The sequence below is a fragment of the Bombus affinis genome, chromosome 13 (genome assembly GCF_024516045.1).
Source record: "Bombus affinis isolate iyBomAffi1 chromosome 13, iyBomAffi1.2, whole genome shotgun sequence".
In the NCBI taxonomy this organism is placed as follows: domain Eukaryota; kingdom Metazoa; phylum Arthropoda; class Insecta; order Hymenoptera; family Apidae; genus Bombus; species Bombus affinis.
In genome coordinates this window covers 12,027,423-12,043,613 of record NC_066356.1, presented here as the reverse complement: position 1 = coordinate 12,043,613, position 16,191 = coordinate 12,027,423, and the positions used below count along the sequence as shown (strand labels likewise).

General features: G+C 40.5%; 2 protein-coding genes and 1 long non-coding RNA gene across 9 annotated transcripts in view; 1 reads left to right on the top strand and 2 right to left on the bottom strand.

Moving 5' to 3' along the window:
* The window catches only part of LOC126923185 (facilitated trehalose transporter Tret1-like), a 35,090-nt gene extending 34,625 nt beyond the window's left edge, over nt 1-465 (bottom strand). For both annotated transcript variants that reach the window (XM_050736427.1, XM_050736430.1), the window contains exon 1: nt 110-465. The gene's annotated coding sequence lies outside the window, so the exon portion shown is untranslated. The remainder of the gene's footprint in view (nt 1-109) is intronic.
* Nucleotides 466-825: 360 nt separating this feature from the next.
* The window catches only part of LOC126923167 (CLIP-associating protein 1-A), a 28,985-nt gene continuing 13,619 nt past the window's right edge, over nt 826-16,191 (bottom strand). The window contains exons 1-24 of one of the 6 annotated variants that reach the window (XM_050736340.1): nt 14,382-16,079; nt 13,468-13,895; nt 13,248-13,279; nt 13,025-13,124; nt 12,299-12,376; nt 11,378-11,535; nt 11,062-11,298; nt 10,658-10,911; nt 10,395-10,579; nt 10,088-10,213; nt 9,836-9,946; nt 9,647-9,742; nt 9,320-9,500; nt 8,981-9,215; nt 8,182-8,247; nt 7,599-7,930; nt 7,206-7,509; nt 6,949-7,112; nt 6,740-6,878; nt 6,430-6,562; nt 6,183-6,342; nt 5,883-6,096; nt 5,611-5,817; nt 826-5,516 (exon numbers count right to left, since the gene is read on the bottom strand). In XM_050736340.1, coding sequence (XP_050592297.1) covers nt 5,313-5,516; nt 5,611-5,817; nt 5,883-6,096; nt 6,183-6,342; nt 6,430-6,562; nt 6,740-6,878; nt 6,949-7,112; nt 7,206-7,509; nt 7,599-7,930; nt 8,182-8,247; nt 8,981-9,215; nt 9,320-9,500; nt 9,647-9,742; nt 9,836-9,946; nt 10,088-10,213; nt 10,395-10,579; nt 10,658-10,911; nt 11,062-11,298; nt 11,378-11,535; nt 12,299-12,376; nt 13,025-13,124; nt 13,248-13,279; nt 13,468-13,672 — 3,921 coding nt within the window. In that variant the 5' untranslated portion in view covers nt 13,673-13,895; nt 14,382-16,079 and the 3' untranslated portion in view covers nt 826-5,312. Of the gene's footprint in view, nt 5,517-5,610; nt 5,818-5,882; nt 6,097-6,182; nt 6,343-6,429; nt 6,563-6,739; nt 6,879-6,948; nt 7,113-7,205; nt 7,510-7,598; nt 7,931-8,181; nt 8,248-8,980; nt 9,216-9,319; nt 9,501-9,646; nt 9,743-9,835; nt 9,947-10,087; nt 10,214-10,394; nt 10,580-10,657; nt 10,912-11,061; nt 11,299-11,377; nt 11,536-12,298; nt 12,377-13,024; nt 13,125-13,247; nt 13,280-13,467; nt 13,896-14,381; nt 16,080-16,191 lie in introns of those variants that run through there. The other 5 variants (XM_050736343.1, XM_050736336.1, XM_050736337.1 and 2 more) reach the window with 5 other exon arrangements.
* LOC126923209 (uncharacterized) lies at nt 7,496-8,662 on the top strand. The gene is made up of 2 exons (XR_007713076.1): nt 7,496-7,644; nt 8,193-8,662. It is a non-coding gene; the product is annotated as an uncharacterized LOC126923209 (long non-coding RNA).

Below are 16,191 nucleotides of genomic sequence, written 5' to 3'. Positions count from 1 at the left end.
AAGCGAAGAGCGAAGAGCGAAGAGCGAAAAACGAAACGCGAAAACAATCGTCGCAAGTTGTTGGTTATCGCACATTCGAACAGAAATTAATAGCGTAGTTTTTACTTACCGATTTAGATGTGACGTAGATAAATTATTTACGATAAAATTCGACGAATCAATGAAAACTTTCGAAAGCACGTTGATTTCTTACTATGATCGTAACAATAACCATTATTTATACAATTTTCCAAGCACTTTGAAAAACCGCTAATGTCGACCGCGAATGGGATGCAACTGATGAACTTTCGAAGGAATTGTAAATCCCGAAAGCTGATTGGTTCACGTGAATTACGCGCGAATATTGATATTACTACTCGAGTTTGTTCTATTTATACAATATGAAACACGAATGATATGTAACATGACAAATATAATTGAAGATAATCTTTCGAGCAACAAGATATTTTAAGAGAATAGAAATGTACAGAAATATATATACAGAAATATATATATATATACATATATGTATATGTATATATAGATACTTACACGACGCTAAATACTACGTGAGTTGTATAAACGTCACGTGATATTTATGGCGGTTTATATAAAGCTATGCGCAAACAGTACGTGGCTGCACCGCGGGGCGAACCAACGACTGTCGGTTTTTTTGGCTAGATCAAAGATGCCTCGCAGCTCTTCCTTACTTAACGTTAGTTGGTTGGCTCGCGTGGGCTCTACGTCAGGGTACGAGGCAACTCGAGCGAAACGGCTATCGGAACGGTGAAACAGCCTCGCAAGCTCTGTAGTCTGTACATAGCTTAAAGAATACAAATGCAAATATTTTGAAAGTATACGACAATTGGCTTTATTCTGACGCGAATTCGTCAATTAACGAAAGAAAATTAAATACGAGTTTTGAGTTACATGAGTTTCGTAAATGTACACATTCATCTATATAAGATATAAGATCGACATTCGATAATAAAACATAGTCGGACAAAATATCGCAACGAAATAGCAACGTTTATTGTTTATTTACGTCTTTTTGCTGCAGTACATATTGCGTATTAATTCTGTCAATCCTGAGTTTGTTTCATCTATAGGACAGTATTCTATATGTAATGGACTAGTGCATGTCGTCTTATCGCGGACTTTTGTGATTGAAGATCTTTTGGAAAAAGAAAGACGTACAAAAAAAGAGTTAAACTACATATGCTTAATACGGACTGGAAGTATTTTCAAATCTCATTTATTAACAGACGTACGAAGCAATCTACTATTGATCGTTCTCATATAAAATATATTCTCCACTACTAGTAATGTTAGCATATTAAGTATATCGGCGATTCAGAGAATATTTTGTTCCTTATCCTTCTTTTTTTCTCCAACGATTTCCTTCTCACGGAAGAACGCAAGAAAATCCACGGTCGAGGAAATTCCATAGAATGAAAGGTACATCTGTGCGTGCAACAAGTATCAAATTAACACGATAACAGAATTAATAGCCATGTCTGCCTTTCATTTCATTTGGTCGCACTCAAATGAATACCGTACAAAGCGAAGTAGCAGTAGCAGTAGCAGTGATAGTAGTAGTGATAGTAGTAGTAGTAGTAGTAGTAGTAGTAGTAGTAATAGTAGTAGTAGTAGTAGTAGTAGTAGTAGTAGTGGTAGTAGTAGTAGTAGTGTTAGTAGTAGTAGTAGTAGTGGTAGTAGTAGTAGTGGTAGTAGTAGCAGTGGTAGTAGTAGCAGTAGTAGTAGTAGCAGCAGCAGCAGCAGCGGTAGTAGTAGTAGTAACAATAATGATAAAAATAATAATAATAATAATAATAATAATAATAATGTTAATAATATCAAATACCAGAACGACCTCTCTCTCCCTTCGCGCAGAGAAAGGAAAAATTCCTACAATTTGATTTTCAATTATACGCCAATTCGGTTATTAACGCCACGCGTGAAAGAGTATATCCTCTTTACATCGCGACGATTTCCCACGACAGACATAGTATATGCCCGTATGCTTAATCACTTACGTCTAATTGTTTGAAGCAATTAAAGCATGTGTTCGGTTCTAGCATGTATCAAGTTTGATTGCGATGCGCGCTGACATTGAAATTCTTACGACGATTCTTTTTTTAGTTACAACGAAATATGCTTTGCTCTAGCTTTTCGCGTTTCTTTTTTTCTTTTCTTTCCTCTTATTACAGCATCGAGTAATAAAAGCAAAGGTACACAGGACGAACGAGCGAGTTAAGCGTATGGAGTAAATTCATATAGCCTGATATCATCGTCGTGATGCAAACAGAGTGGCAAGGATCTCGATAATGTGTCATAATATATTTATATCTACGTATCGTACACGCATTAGTAAATATAATATAAATCCTGTTGTCGATAATAATGCTCAAAAACTTAACAAAACAAGCTTTCCTCTTTTTCTCTTCTTTATAAACGATCGCGACACCACGCAGTGTCCAGCAGTGCCAAGATCCACGTGTACTCAGCACGACCAACGCTGCAGGCAGTGACGATGAGCTAGCTAATCCGTATTAATTATTACATTAGATTCTATCGTTATTTAATAATATGTATGTGTGTGCGTACATACATACATACATACATACATATGTATATACACACACGCGCGCGCGCGCGCGCGCGCCCACGCACGCACGATCCGCACACACCAGGTCAAACCCTAAATCGTTTGTTTCTTTTTTTTTCATTTTTTAAATAATTACGACAAATGACAAACGAATTACGAAAAGGATATCGATAGACGCAACGTTAAAATATTCATGTTAGATAAATCGGTAATCACACTAAATCCTACACATATGTAACCTTCCATACGTTTCTTCCCTCGAAAATCCGTCCAGGGAATACCGTAAAATGTAAAACGTCGGTAACGATTTCCCGTGAACGAGAAAACTATTCACCCTGCCTGTAATGAAACCGCAAACGGTAAAGACGATTCGCGTCCGTACAATTCGTTTTGCGATTAGCGCAATTTATGAAAATAGACGTGATACATTCTTAGACGATGTCGATGTCGATACATGTATCGATTCACGAAAATGTGGGTTCCACGTGTTCCACACGCGACAATGTCGCGAAACGAGCACGAAGATTATAAATAATTCGATTTCTTTTTCCGTTTTGCATCGTAATAACGAATGAGAAACTTTCACTGTACGTTTTACGCAACATTAGCAAATACAGGAGCTCTCTAGCGCTACTTGCAGACTACAATCGCTTCAACGACGACAGATTTTCCCTTTCCTTTTTACAAGACGATCAAAGACGATCCACGAACAAATTTCGTCCCGACGACACCAAAGGCACCGAGTAAAAAAAATAGTCTGACTTGATTATTGATTATTGATCGATGATTGGATTCGAAACCAATTGCTCTTCTGTCGCGCAATAACGCTTTTGGCACTATTTGGCCACCTATTGGAAAATCAATGCACATTACCGCGTGTCTTGCATCATATCATGGGAATTAGGTGCGAGACACGTCCGCCTACCTCCTAATCTCGAGAAGGCTTATGCGTCAACTTAATTTACGCATAATATTTGTGTCTTTGGAGAAGATTATCAAATTTAGTTAATGCAGTGTCTGTTCCTTTTCTTCGTTTTGATACTTGGATCATTCAGTTTCAATTTCATCGTGAAATTATTCCATTACTTGAACCCACTAGTAAGTAAGAAAAGACGAAAGGTGATACGTATATATTTATATATAATTTTATCCTTATATATAAATAAAACAAAAACGACAATGGCACAGAATATTACTAAACTCGTTATGTTAGCTTTGATTTAGCATTCGTTTAATTATATTGGCAACGTGACGAATAGTTTAAATATTAACGTTAGTTTCGAATATCATTCACCTAATCATCGCTAATCTAGTTTTGCTGATTTCGTCGCATATAATCTCTCATTCACTCTATCGCATTCTCTCTGTTTCTCTCGCAGACTCTGTCTGCTCAAATATCGTTCCTGTTGTTTTCTCGAAAAACTTTCGACCATCTCGTCTGCATCCCCCTTGTGTCATTGTGCGTCCTTGGAAATCTGACTAGCACATGGATTTTTAACAAATATGTTCATGGTTTGTTTTTCAACATCTCGATCTACACGACGCATGTAAGAGAGCTGCTCCCGTGACAATCGTATTACGCACACATGCAAATTATTAAGAAATACGATATTCGCGCGAGCCTTCCCTATGTCGTTAATGCTGAAATGCGAAGAAAATATTTTATATGAAATTTATTCACTCTCACTGTTCGTACAGAACCGATATCAAACATAACGCCTATTCTCAGTTTGAACTTTTTAATCGTGATACCTTTGAGTCTTCACCATTCTCCTAACTTGTCGATTGCAAGGTGCAATACTGTTAGCGATGTTTGTTAATCGGCGAACAAGCGTATAACGTATTTTTATACAATGTCTTTCGGTATCGATATAATTGGCATTCACGTATATTCCGCTTACAAAGTATATATGAGTCTCTCTCTCTCTCTCTCTCGGCAGTGATGTCGCACTGTCTTCTCATACTTTCACTCGCGTCATATCGACGATATTTAGGTCATTGGCATCACATTCCTGTCGAACAACCGTAATCAACTCTACGGGATGCGCAACAATACACTGAGATACATACGTATATATATATATACAATATCCTAACGAGATATCGCGAACAGAATTCAAAGTATATAAAATCGCAAAGTGGACAAGAGGCACGATACTATGGTTTTTCGAGCTTGATAAGATACGAGGAGGTGCAGGCTTTTATTAAAGCTTCTCCCGTTGCTTTTTCCTTTCTTTTTCCCTTCATTCCATTTTCCCATTTTCCCATTTTCCCATTTTCCCATTTTTTCATTTTTCCATTTTTCCATTTTTTCTTAAAATAAGAAACAACGCTGCAACTTAATATCAGGATGTAACGTATCGATAAAAAATACATGTATTATGACTCAAAGAACCTTATGTCTAAAGCGATTCTGTCTTTGAAACAGGCATAGATTTTCGGTAAACGAAACAATACGCGTAAACAACTTGCATACTACCTGTCTTTGTGCAACATCACTGTCAGGAGTTCAGTGTATGCCGTTAATACACCTTGCCGTGAAATCATGCAGATCAGTCTATCATATTGAAAAACATCGACATGTAAACATCGTTTTACTGCTCGATCGTGGCCATCACGGATTGGACTTACTGAGGAAGCTAACCAGCATTCGTTCATGCCTTGCGCTCAAACGGGCAAATCTCTTAAGTATCGCGATCCTAAGCGTCGCGGAGTTTGATGTTAGTTAATTTTTACTATTGCTACGTGGGCTTGCCGGTTGACTGTTTGCTTGTTGCGCGCGTTGTATGTAAATGTTCAAAAGCTTCAGTTTGCTGGTATACAAGCAGCTGAGATGAGGTTTCAATAATTCTTCGCCAACTGCCAAATGTATCGCTACCATACAAAACACAGCGCTTTTACGTACCGCGCTTTCATTATCATCGTACGCCTGTTCAGAAACGTAATAATTAACATTGTACGTTAGAACGAAGAGCAAGATCTTTGTATTCGTCATATATGTACGATATATTATGTCAGCTTACTTTGATGAGACCGGGCATGACTTTCGACAAATGAGGTTCTATAGCATCGCGACCCCAATGTTCCACAACCTTGTGAAGCATCTTTATCGCGCCCATATTCAGGGGATATGGTTCGGTAGTTATTATAGTCGATACTAGGTGAATCACTTGTTCTGGCTTTAGAATCATCGCTATCGTTGCAGCACATTTTTCCGCCATCCAGAGAACCTGCCAAGAGGAACGATATTAACAATAGTCTATACATATATCACGAAACTAATTCACAGACTTACCGGAGATCTTGAATTGCTACTAGTGGAAGAATCTTGTTTCTGGTCGTCTAATTTATACGCGTTAATTACTTTTAAAACCAGCAATTCAGGATAGACGGAAAAACTGTCGACAAGTTCTGGACATTTAAGCATATCGATTAAAGTTTGAAGTACTTCCACCTGCATTTTCTTGCTATCGTTGGTCAAACTATCTAACAACGTTTTGAGCAGCTTTCTAGAAAACCAAGACGTATAATCAGTGTTTTCGTAATCGTAGTAGTAACGAAGAATAGCCGAGTTAATAAATATCGCAATACATACTTAAAATTCTGTTTAATATACAAAGCATCTCCTTCGCGAACATACAATTGAAATTCTTGTAGAGCTGATACTTTTTCTTCGGTTTGTGTCATCTTGGATTGCAACGTTTTAATCATATTATCTAAAACTTCTGGCCTTTTTATCGAGTCGGGCGATGATCCTGCGCGGATTTATTAACATTTGTTAAACGAAGATGAGATACGCGAGTCGATGAATAACCGTCCTATATAAATAATTGTACACGTACCATGGGTTTTGTAACCATTATTTTCCTGAGGTAGGATAAGATCCCCGGCGATCGTATCGCTTGAACCATTAACTGTAATATTAGTCACAGATCGTCCCCTTTGCGTGGGCGAAGAAACAGAAGACGAACGACCCTAATAGACAAAAGAAAAGAAGAAGAAATAAAGAAAAGAGAAGAAAGAAAAGAGTAGAAAGAAACGAGAGGAAAGGGAAGAAAAGAAAAGTAAAGAAAAGAGAAACGAACGGCATGCTGGCACATCTTCTCACGACATAGTATACTTTTAACCACAGTATATCGGCTATTTAATTACCGAGTTGCATAATGTGAGTCCTTCCATCTTTTCCTCGACATCGGCCATATTGCTGATTCCACTGTCTTTGCTGGTAGTTGCTCTTTCTAAACGTTCGAAACCGTAATTTTGTATCTCCGCTGTCGTACGCCTTAAAGATCTGCGGGAAGCGCTTAAAGATTAAAATGACTAACGATAAGGCGATTTATCGAATTAAGGCCGTCACTTACTTATAAACTTCCTCCAAGTTTTCATCCGCATTGTCAATGTCACCTTTACCTTTCGAACGAGCTGGTGAGCTCTGCGCCCTAGGAGGCGGAGTTCCAGGGGACGCTGGATTACTCGAACCCGACGATTTCCTCAAGTGATTTTGCACTAAAGGCAGTGCCGCCTCCTACAAAATACATGTAGTACGTGTATATAATATAATGGCCGTATAATGGTATACATCTGTGTATATGGCATACACCGCCAGATATAATAATACCTGATAATACTTGGGTAATTCGGACAATATCATAGTGACTTTCGGAGGATTCAAATTATACAACGATATAACAGCATTTTGTGCGTGCCTTCTAACATCTTGGCTTTTAACATCGTTCGACCAGTCGAGTAACCTCGCGAGCGCTGTACCAGCAGAGTTAATAAGAGCAGATGGTTCTGCCGTTTCTGCTATTTGCGTGATAAACACGAGTGTGGCTATTTTTACACGAGAATTTGGCGTTTGCGTTGGATCCGTCAAATACCTCATTACAGCCGGCAAAAGCTGCTCTCCGGGGAAGCATTCCCTACGAGTTGGTAGAGATGTAAACAATTGTGTAAAATAACGCAACGGGCATTCGTATTAGCTTGGACATTGTGCCGTATTCGGTCTCACCTAACGACCTCGAGCGTTTTGTGTATCTTCGCTTGTATCGATCCAAGTAAGTCGGTGCCTAATTTATTCAAAAGTCGAGCACACAAAACATAAAGCCAGTCACCGAGATCTTCGCTATGAGTAGCTACTAATTCATTCAGCGTGTCCAAAAATAAACTGAATACTTTCGTGTGAGAATCCATGAACATTTTCGTAAAGATGTCCGTTACTTTGCGCAATTCCGTGGCTGTAAGCGTATTTCCATTTGAAAGAAAATGTTGCAATCCGACCAAACCTTCTTTCCTATCGCCCCAATGTTTATGCGCGCAATTCTCTATGATTTCCTTGATATCCTGCAAGTTAAAGAGTTATTTATCGCGATAATACGTATTCTAAACATGAACGTGTAAAGTAATTAGCGGGTGAAAAGTAGTAAAATTCAGAGTAAACACTTGGTTGGAAAGTTTGGTATTTTCGATAGGGTCCTATATTTCCTCTTTTCACAGAAGAGTATACAACAGTAGAGGTGTATCAGAGGTGGTAGTACGCATATAGTGGAATATGTATGAATAATAAATGGAAACGAATATTAAATTTAACAAACCTTTGGGATAGATTGATCCCACATATCACGATACAGTCTTTGTTGAGAGCCACTCCATGAGAACGACTAATGGGTAGATGGACGATGGACAGATATGGAGAACAGAACGACGCATCGCGTTAGTCCAAACCAAACAAATAGGCCGCAACAAAACCAAAAGAAAAAACCATACATGCGTTATCTACAATGTTGGGATGCTGGAAGCCTGTTTTTCAAGCTTGTGGACTAATTTTACAACTGACCGTCGTCAAATCCAGGAACATGGGATATATATCGAAATACGAATACGCGAATTCACCGGCAGATGAAAATATCTCGAGTAATTTTGTATTTTAGGCAAAATAATAGACAACGCTTATATATAGACGAGCACGCAGCATGATATTCGTGAACTTGCGTATGATCGAAGGCAGATATGGTTAAAGCATCTTCGTATCACGTAATAAATGATGAAATAAATGAAATAAAAGTAAGACTGCAAGCGCCTGTTTTTATTACATATCGATTAGAAAAGCGTTATTTAAATAAACATAAGATAAGAAAGCGTCGTGATAGAGTAAATTTATGAATCATATATATATATATATGATTTATATATATATATTAAAAGCTACTGCACAAGTGACGTTTTTTATAACGTACATCGTTGGTGAAATTTATGTATTCTGTATTGCATATTGTCTGTCACTCTATACGATATACTATACTATCTCTATAATAGTATCGGTACGGTATATCGGATGAAACGATGGTTATTCTGTCTTGTCAGTATAGAATCTATCGCACTGCGTCTACTTACATCGTTCGGTCGCCTAAAGCTGTCCATACTTCGTTCAGAGCATATGCTGCTGGTTTCACTGTCATCGCTGTGATCGCCCTTTCCTCTTGGTGTTCTTGGATAATTGTCAATATTTTCGAAGGTAAGCGCGTCCGCCAACGCTGATTCCGCCTCGCGCGACTGCTGCAGCATCTTTTGTGCCATAACTGGTCTGGATTGAGGCCTGTCCGTCGGAGACATGTGTAAACTTCTTCCCCTATATATTTCGTTTCGCATATGTTTAAATATATATGTCGAAGGTCGTTTATCCGGTTACGGTTAAAACGAAAGAGCGATACGAAGGTAAATATGCCATCATACCGTATTTTGCTGGCGAAACTTCTATCCATTCCAAATCTTTGCGGGCTTGGTTCGCGACTGTTACCGGTACTTCTGATCCCGTGACCGGATAACCGTCTAGGTCTTGCAATCAACGATTCTCCTTCGCGATTGTACGTTGCGTAACTGAGTCTCGAGGACGGTGATCCCGATCTGCTGCTAGCTGTTACGTACAACGTATGAAAATATAATGTATTAGATGCTGTTGATCGTAAAAACAGAATAACAATTATTGGGTATAATTATTATTTCGTACTTTTTTTTTTCTTTTCTTTTCTTTTTTTTTTTTTTTTTTCTTTTTGTACTTACGCTGAGATTGCGAGACTCCGGATACTCTGGTCCTTGTTCTTGCGGTTCTTTCTGGACTAGCAACGGCGGTTGTGTCCGGTGATTTGCTAGGTCGTGCTAAACGAAGAGGAGATGGTGGAATAGGTGGAACTCGTTTAAAGCATACGATAACAGCTAGAATGAAAATTGATTGCCGATGAGACTACTCACGAAGGGACGCTTTCTGTCTGCTCATATTCGCGTACATCATTCTCGCTTTAGCTCTTTGCGCGGCTTGCAAATCAATAGCGCTAGTAGATCTAACGCCCGGAGTTGCACGATCTGAAGACAAGTTGAAAGAAAGATTAGGAAAATGGGGAGTAGGTATGCGAGAGATTAACGCACGATACGCATTAGGTAGAAGAGTGCACATTCTAAGACGCAGTGATGTTTTAAAGCATCGAACGAGAAGGTAAGAATTACAATGACTATCAGTGGGTCTTTGGAGAACTGGAATACCAGACTGACGATAAGACCGTGGCAAGGACGGAGTTCGTCTGAGCGGGCCATGGGGTTGACCCGAAGACTGATGCAAATTTTCCGTACTACCTTCATACGTTTAATGCAAAGGAGAGTCACAAAAGCAGCATGAAAAAAAGTGAGAAGTAGTTTATATACCGCACTGTACGGTTACTTGGGTCTCTGCATTTATCGTACATCTACTACGCCAGTCCCTATTTCTATTCGAAATATCATTTTATAACAACGAGGCAAAGATAAGAAGATATACCTGTGGCGCTGATTACTGGTCTGGATGTTCGAGGACTAACGCTGGCCGATCTCGTCACTACGTTCAGACTGTTGATGCTACCGCTATTGCTAAGGGACATCAACGAGCGTTTATACGCAGTGTCGAGGCTGTTGAGCAATGCCTCTGCTTGTTCCGGAAAATGATCTTTGAATGCCCAATATGACCTGGAAATATTGGAAATGTAACCGGTATTTTGTTTAAAAGCGGAGCGAACATGAACAGAAGCAACGAAGAATATTTACTTCCTAGCAAAGGCTCTTGCTTCCGAATCCGAGTCGGCGATACCTTTCTTGATCGTATCTTGTAAGATGGTCAAGTGTTTCTGTAATATTTGAGTAGGCCATATTTGTAAAATTAGATTTAGATATTCGCACGATGCTCGACGTATGTCTTTGCTCTTGTGACTTAAACAGGATGTGATAATTGGCACGAAACGACTATAATGCGTATTCTGAAGAATAAACCTCACGGCTACGGCTCCAGCTGTTGCCACAACCTGAATGTACAAAATTGTCCATGTAAGTTTTTCTCCGCGTTATCATCGCGCGCGCAAACACACGCACACACACGCGCGCACGCACGCACACACACACTCTCTCCGTTTGATTTTAACGGTGTATCGGCGTTAAATAATTACGTGTCTCACCTTGGCACTATTTTGTATGAGGTTCATTAAGGTGAGTAAGACTGCTTCTCCAAAACTAGCGAATTTATTTTTTAACTGTTGACTAAGAAACGCCAAGGTAATGCACGCCTCCCTTACCACCTGCGACCTAAGATCCGTGCAAGCAACTTCGAAAGATCTTTGCACGCTTTTCAAGTTTTCTAAAAAGTTTTCGTAATTCGTACCACCGGCTATAACGATTGCTCTTAATTTTTTCATCTGTAAGATAATTAAGTTTATGCCATGTGCCGCTAGTTTAGACTGTTTAACGTTAGAACGATATTATCTCGGCACATACACTCTCTGTCCTTTGTTTCCAATCTTTTTTATCGTCACCAACATTTTCTCTTATGATTTTCATCTGCTCTTCGAGATCTTTTGCGGAAAACAGATTTACAGATGGCACATCTTCGAACGCTGTAAGGAAAGTTTCCTCGTCGACGGCACCAGCTTGACCTAAATACAAATACAATACGCCCATGTTAAAATACGTATGTACTAATTTACTAATTTACTAATTTACCAATTTACCAATTTACGAGAAATTTACGAGATTTAATTTAATTTACTAATTTATACACCAGAATATACAAGTTTCGATAGTTGAGAAATCTGGCGCGGGTTTTTTGCAGCTTTGCTCGATCAACTAAAAATCTAAAAATCGAGTATGAATCTTATCCCGCTCCGATAAATCGCATATAAATTATCGATATTGTTGCTACGATAAAAGGTAAAACGATATTTATTTGTAAGTATATTTTTGTTTTACCTCGTGGTAGTGAATACTTTGTGACGGTTCAAAGCGCTGTTAACTCGGCAAATGAGAGCGAGGAAAAAGGCAGTGCATATAAACAGACAAGATGACAGATGTATATAGCCGACTACAAAATTTCGATACGCGTACGCGAACGAAAGGAGATGCGACAACATTGTATAAAGCGTAAGGCGTAAGGGGTTCGAGCGGTGATTAAAAGCGCATAGGTACAACGAGACGAATACGCGTTAGCTGCAACGAATTTGAGATATTTCTGGTTAATCGCGGTGGCTGTTTGGGATTTAAAGGGGAAGAGAGAGAGAGAGAGAGAGAGAGAGAGAGAGAAAAGAGCTAAACTCGTCCAATATCGTCGAGAAATATGGAAAATTTGCGCGAAGAAACCATCATGGTATAGAAAATTAGTAATAGAAAATTAGTAAGTAATGCCAATAAAGTTTTAGATACCTGGTGTCGATTTTACTGACACGTTTCTTTTGACGGTTGTAGCCCTTGGAACCATGGAAGATGTATTACCAGGCTGAGCTGTCATGCAAGCGAATAATTAGCAGTCTCGACAACGAAACGTCGACAGTTTATCGACATTTTGTCGGCGCATGGTTGCAGAAAATATCATTAATATCGCGTGGTGAAATGCCGAGCGGCGACAGGAGAAAGCAAGAGTTGTAACGTTAGCACGCTTCGCACCTGTGCGTTGGTTGCAGGAGGAACACGTGCTTTCGTAACGTTAATCTTATAGATCATCGCATTCATCTGGATTAATCCAAACAAACGTTTATCTTATACACACAGATAAAGCACTCGTAGCACACAAAGCGCTTTAATTTGCATGCTACAACTAACAGATTTCGCTAACGCTTTGATAACTCTACGTATCGGAATAGACCGATTCTGTAAATACGGTAAAATAACTCGATACGCGATATTACGCTTACTACGATAGAAATGTAACTTGTCGCGTCTATAGTTGTTCCGGTTAGGTACACGGGGTTGGCTAAAGAGTTATTTTAGAGTAGACTCGCTTCGAACGCTTAGAACGAAATGATCAAAATATGACGTTTATATTGGAACGTGGTCGATTTACACGGGATGAGAAATAGCGTCGAGTCTATAGAAAACTCGCGTGTGAATGTGCGTGTGCGTGTACGTGTGTGCGCGCGCGCGCGTGTATACCTAGAGCTGAAGATGGAGCTTTCGCAGGACCGAATTGTCCTCTTTTCGGAGGAGCAGCAGCAGCAGCAGCAGCTAACCTTTTCACAGGAGCCGATTTGATCTGTAATATTAACGTTGATCTCGTGTATTAATCGGTTAATAACAACGTTATAAATAACGTTAATAACAATGTAACGCGTAGGTAAACGCGCGTATACTTTGAAACGTTTAAACCGATACTCACCGCTCTGTCCGTTTCATCGGTGGTTTTGCCAACTGAAAGAAATACGTTCGACAATGAGAGAGTTTGGTAAAGTAGGCAAATATATATATATATCTTTTTTTTTTTTTTTTTTTTAAGGCATATAACGAAATTATTCGATTCTACCATGGCGAATATTCGAATGGTCGAATCTATTTATATTTGGATTCGTTTTCTCTTTTTCGCGAAAAGCTTTATATACCTAATCGCGGATATAGCCACGGTGGTTTGTGAACGTCGCAGTGACAGCCTCTTGCTCGAGCACCTGGATGCTTTACGATATTATCCCATTGAAGAATCCATCTGCTACTCGGATCCCACAGCTTTTTATCGATACTGGGATATTTCTTTAAACCCCTGTGCAAGCAGCGATGACCGCTTGACAACAGTATGTCAGTGTGATTCATGGTAATTAAAAAGTCTGGCTTTTATCGAAATCACCGTACGACGCGCAGTTATAGAGGCAACGTTTTGTTAAGTAGAAAGCGTAATTTATCGTTGGACGCAGTTTGAGAAAACACCATCGCGGTACGAAGAGCGTTGGTTATGGCACGATAACTCGATGCGATCTTGCTGCATCCTTTCGCATTTGCATGATATTAATCAAGACTGCACGTACGTACGTAGGTACTGGGAAATCGAGTTTGTCAGAGTTATTAACGAGATAGGTTCGCGCGAAAGACAAAAGATTTCCGCTTCGAGTCTTAGAGAACGACTCGAAACCCGTCGAAATCGTTTCCTCGTTCGCGTTTCTCCTCGCGAGGTTAGAACGAACGAAGTAATCGGCACGAAATAATTGGCGAGTGAAAGTGATTTGCATTATCCGCCGACGAGACAGGCGATTCTCGTTCGACTAATTGCTGATTTTTTAATCGCCACTTTGTAATCACGGAACTCGGATGGACCAACTTTTATCGATGAAACTCTTCGATAGCGTGGCTGTTTCGATCGAAAATAAATTGAAATTTACGATTGATAAAGAGAGAATGTTTATTTCCCGACTTTCACAAAGTTTCTCGTCTAACGTATCGACGCGATTAAAATTGAGCGACGAAAATCGATTCGCTCGGGGGAAGCAACGTCGGCGGTAAATGCCGAATGTCAAATACCAAGTACCGATACGAAACTGTTCCTTTCGACTTTCAAGATGTCAACGTGTCGCCAAAATCGCCTCGCGGTAATCACACTGATTCAAAGTCTTTGAAAATGGAAACTGCAAATCAAATTAGCGAGTACGGAAGAGTAGAAGTTTCAAAGAATATTTCCAAGTTGGCCGAGCGATACGTATCCGCGACGACAGTCTTTCTTTCCTTAGGTAGGTACCAAGCGTCTTCAGCGCACCAACGAGGTAAACGGTAGAAACGGTCGCGCGAAGAACGATCGAAAGAACGTTCCGTTTCGATCCGGTGTTTGGAAACGCGACGGTTCGTTCGATATAACGGTGATCGACGTTTCTCGGGCAAGATGGAAAAGCGTAAAAGCGAAGAAGCAACGATTCCGATATTAAGTCGGTAAGTGGAATGGTAAAAGCGCGTCTCAACGCGCTAGGCGAGAATCTAGATTTGTATTTGATCACAGCCAACGAGTTAATAAGGGCGGCGATAAGGCACGAGAGTCGCGTTCGACATTTTCAACACTGTTTTTTGAACCGCGACCTACGCCGAGAAGACGAGAAGACGGGAAGACGACAAGACGAGAAAACGAGAAGACGAGAAAACGAGAAGACGACGCGGTTGGAAAAAAATTATCGATGAATTGCAGCTCCAAGGATGATTGCGTCACGAACACGATACATAGCAAGTTGCGCGTAATAATCCATTAGCACACACGTGTACAAGCACGCCTTGCTTATTTATGCTTTATTATGCCGATAACGAAAATCGTATAAAGATGCGTAAAGGATTATTTATCTCGCGGGGAAAACGACCTCCGGTGAGACGGAGAAGAAAAGGTAAATCGGCCTTCTCTTCTCGGCACCGTCGACGAGACGAGAAGAAGAAGAAGAAGAAGAAGGAAAAAGTATATAGCTGCGCAAATGTGCATTTGGAAAACGTCGAGCCAAGAAACAAATCAACGCTCAACGATCCAACGAATCTGTTCGCGTGTCTCCGTGGCGAAACGGCTCAGTCACGATGACTATTTTCCAGGACACGACGTATCGTCGATAGTTTCTTCGTATCTTGCTTTTCGTCCAGCAGCGCGCGTCCGTTGGCTGGTCGCGCGGAGAACGCAGAACGAAGGAACGTTTTTCTTGCACTAGCAGCACCGGCTTCCACTACCTTGGTAGAATCGTTATCGCACGGTATCGCGCAGCATCGAATTAGCGTGGTAAACGCGGCAGCCGATAATTCGCGTAAAACGTCTCCTCGTTCGAACGAACGCGATCGAGGCCAACACCGACACTGCGAACTCGCTTGATTCTACGACGAATTAACCGTTCTGGCGACACCAGCTGCGAAACATCGTCGTATCGACGATGTATTTCGTCGCGGTTCACTCCGATCGAGTAAACAAACGCGCAAAGAGAAACTGAAACGATCGTCCTTGCCCATTGTCCGTGAACGGTAGCAACGCGTGTCGCTTAGAACGCGTCACGCTAGTCGCGCGCTGTGCCGCGGCCAGATCGTGTTCGGCTCGTGACACAGAAAAGAAAAAAACACGATCGGATGAACGAGCAGGCGGTCGCGACTTTGCATAAGCTTTCTCGAACAATTCGGCGAGAACCGCTTCGAGAAGATGGATAGACGCTTGGAGAGAGGCGCGTGTCTCGCGTTGTTAAATGGCCACTGGTTTACAAACTGCCGTAAGCGACGCGAGACTGTCGCGAGACTAAAAGTCGGACAGGAGGAAGGGGACCTTCCCCTATCGGGTGCCCCTCGATGGCGGCCAAACCAAGCACAACTATGCATAACATTCGAGAAGCCAT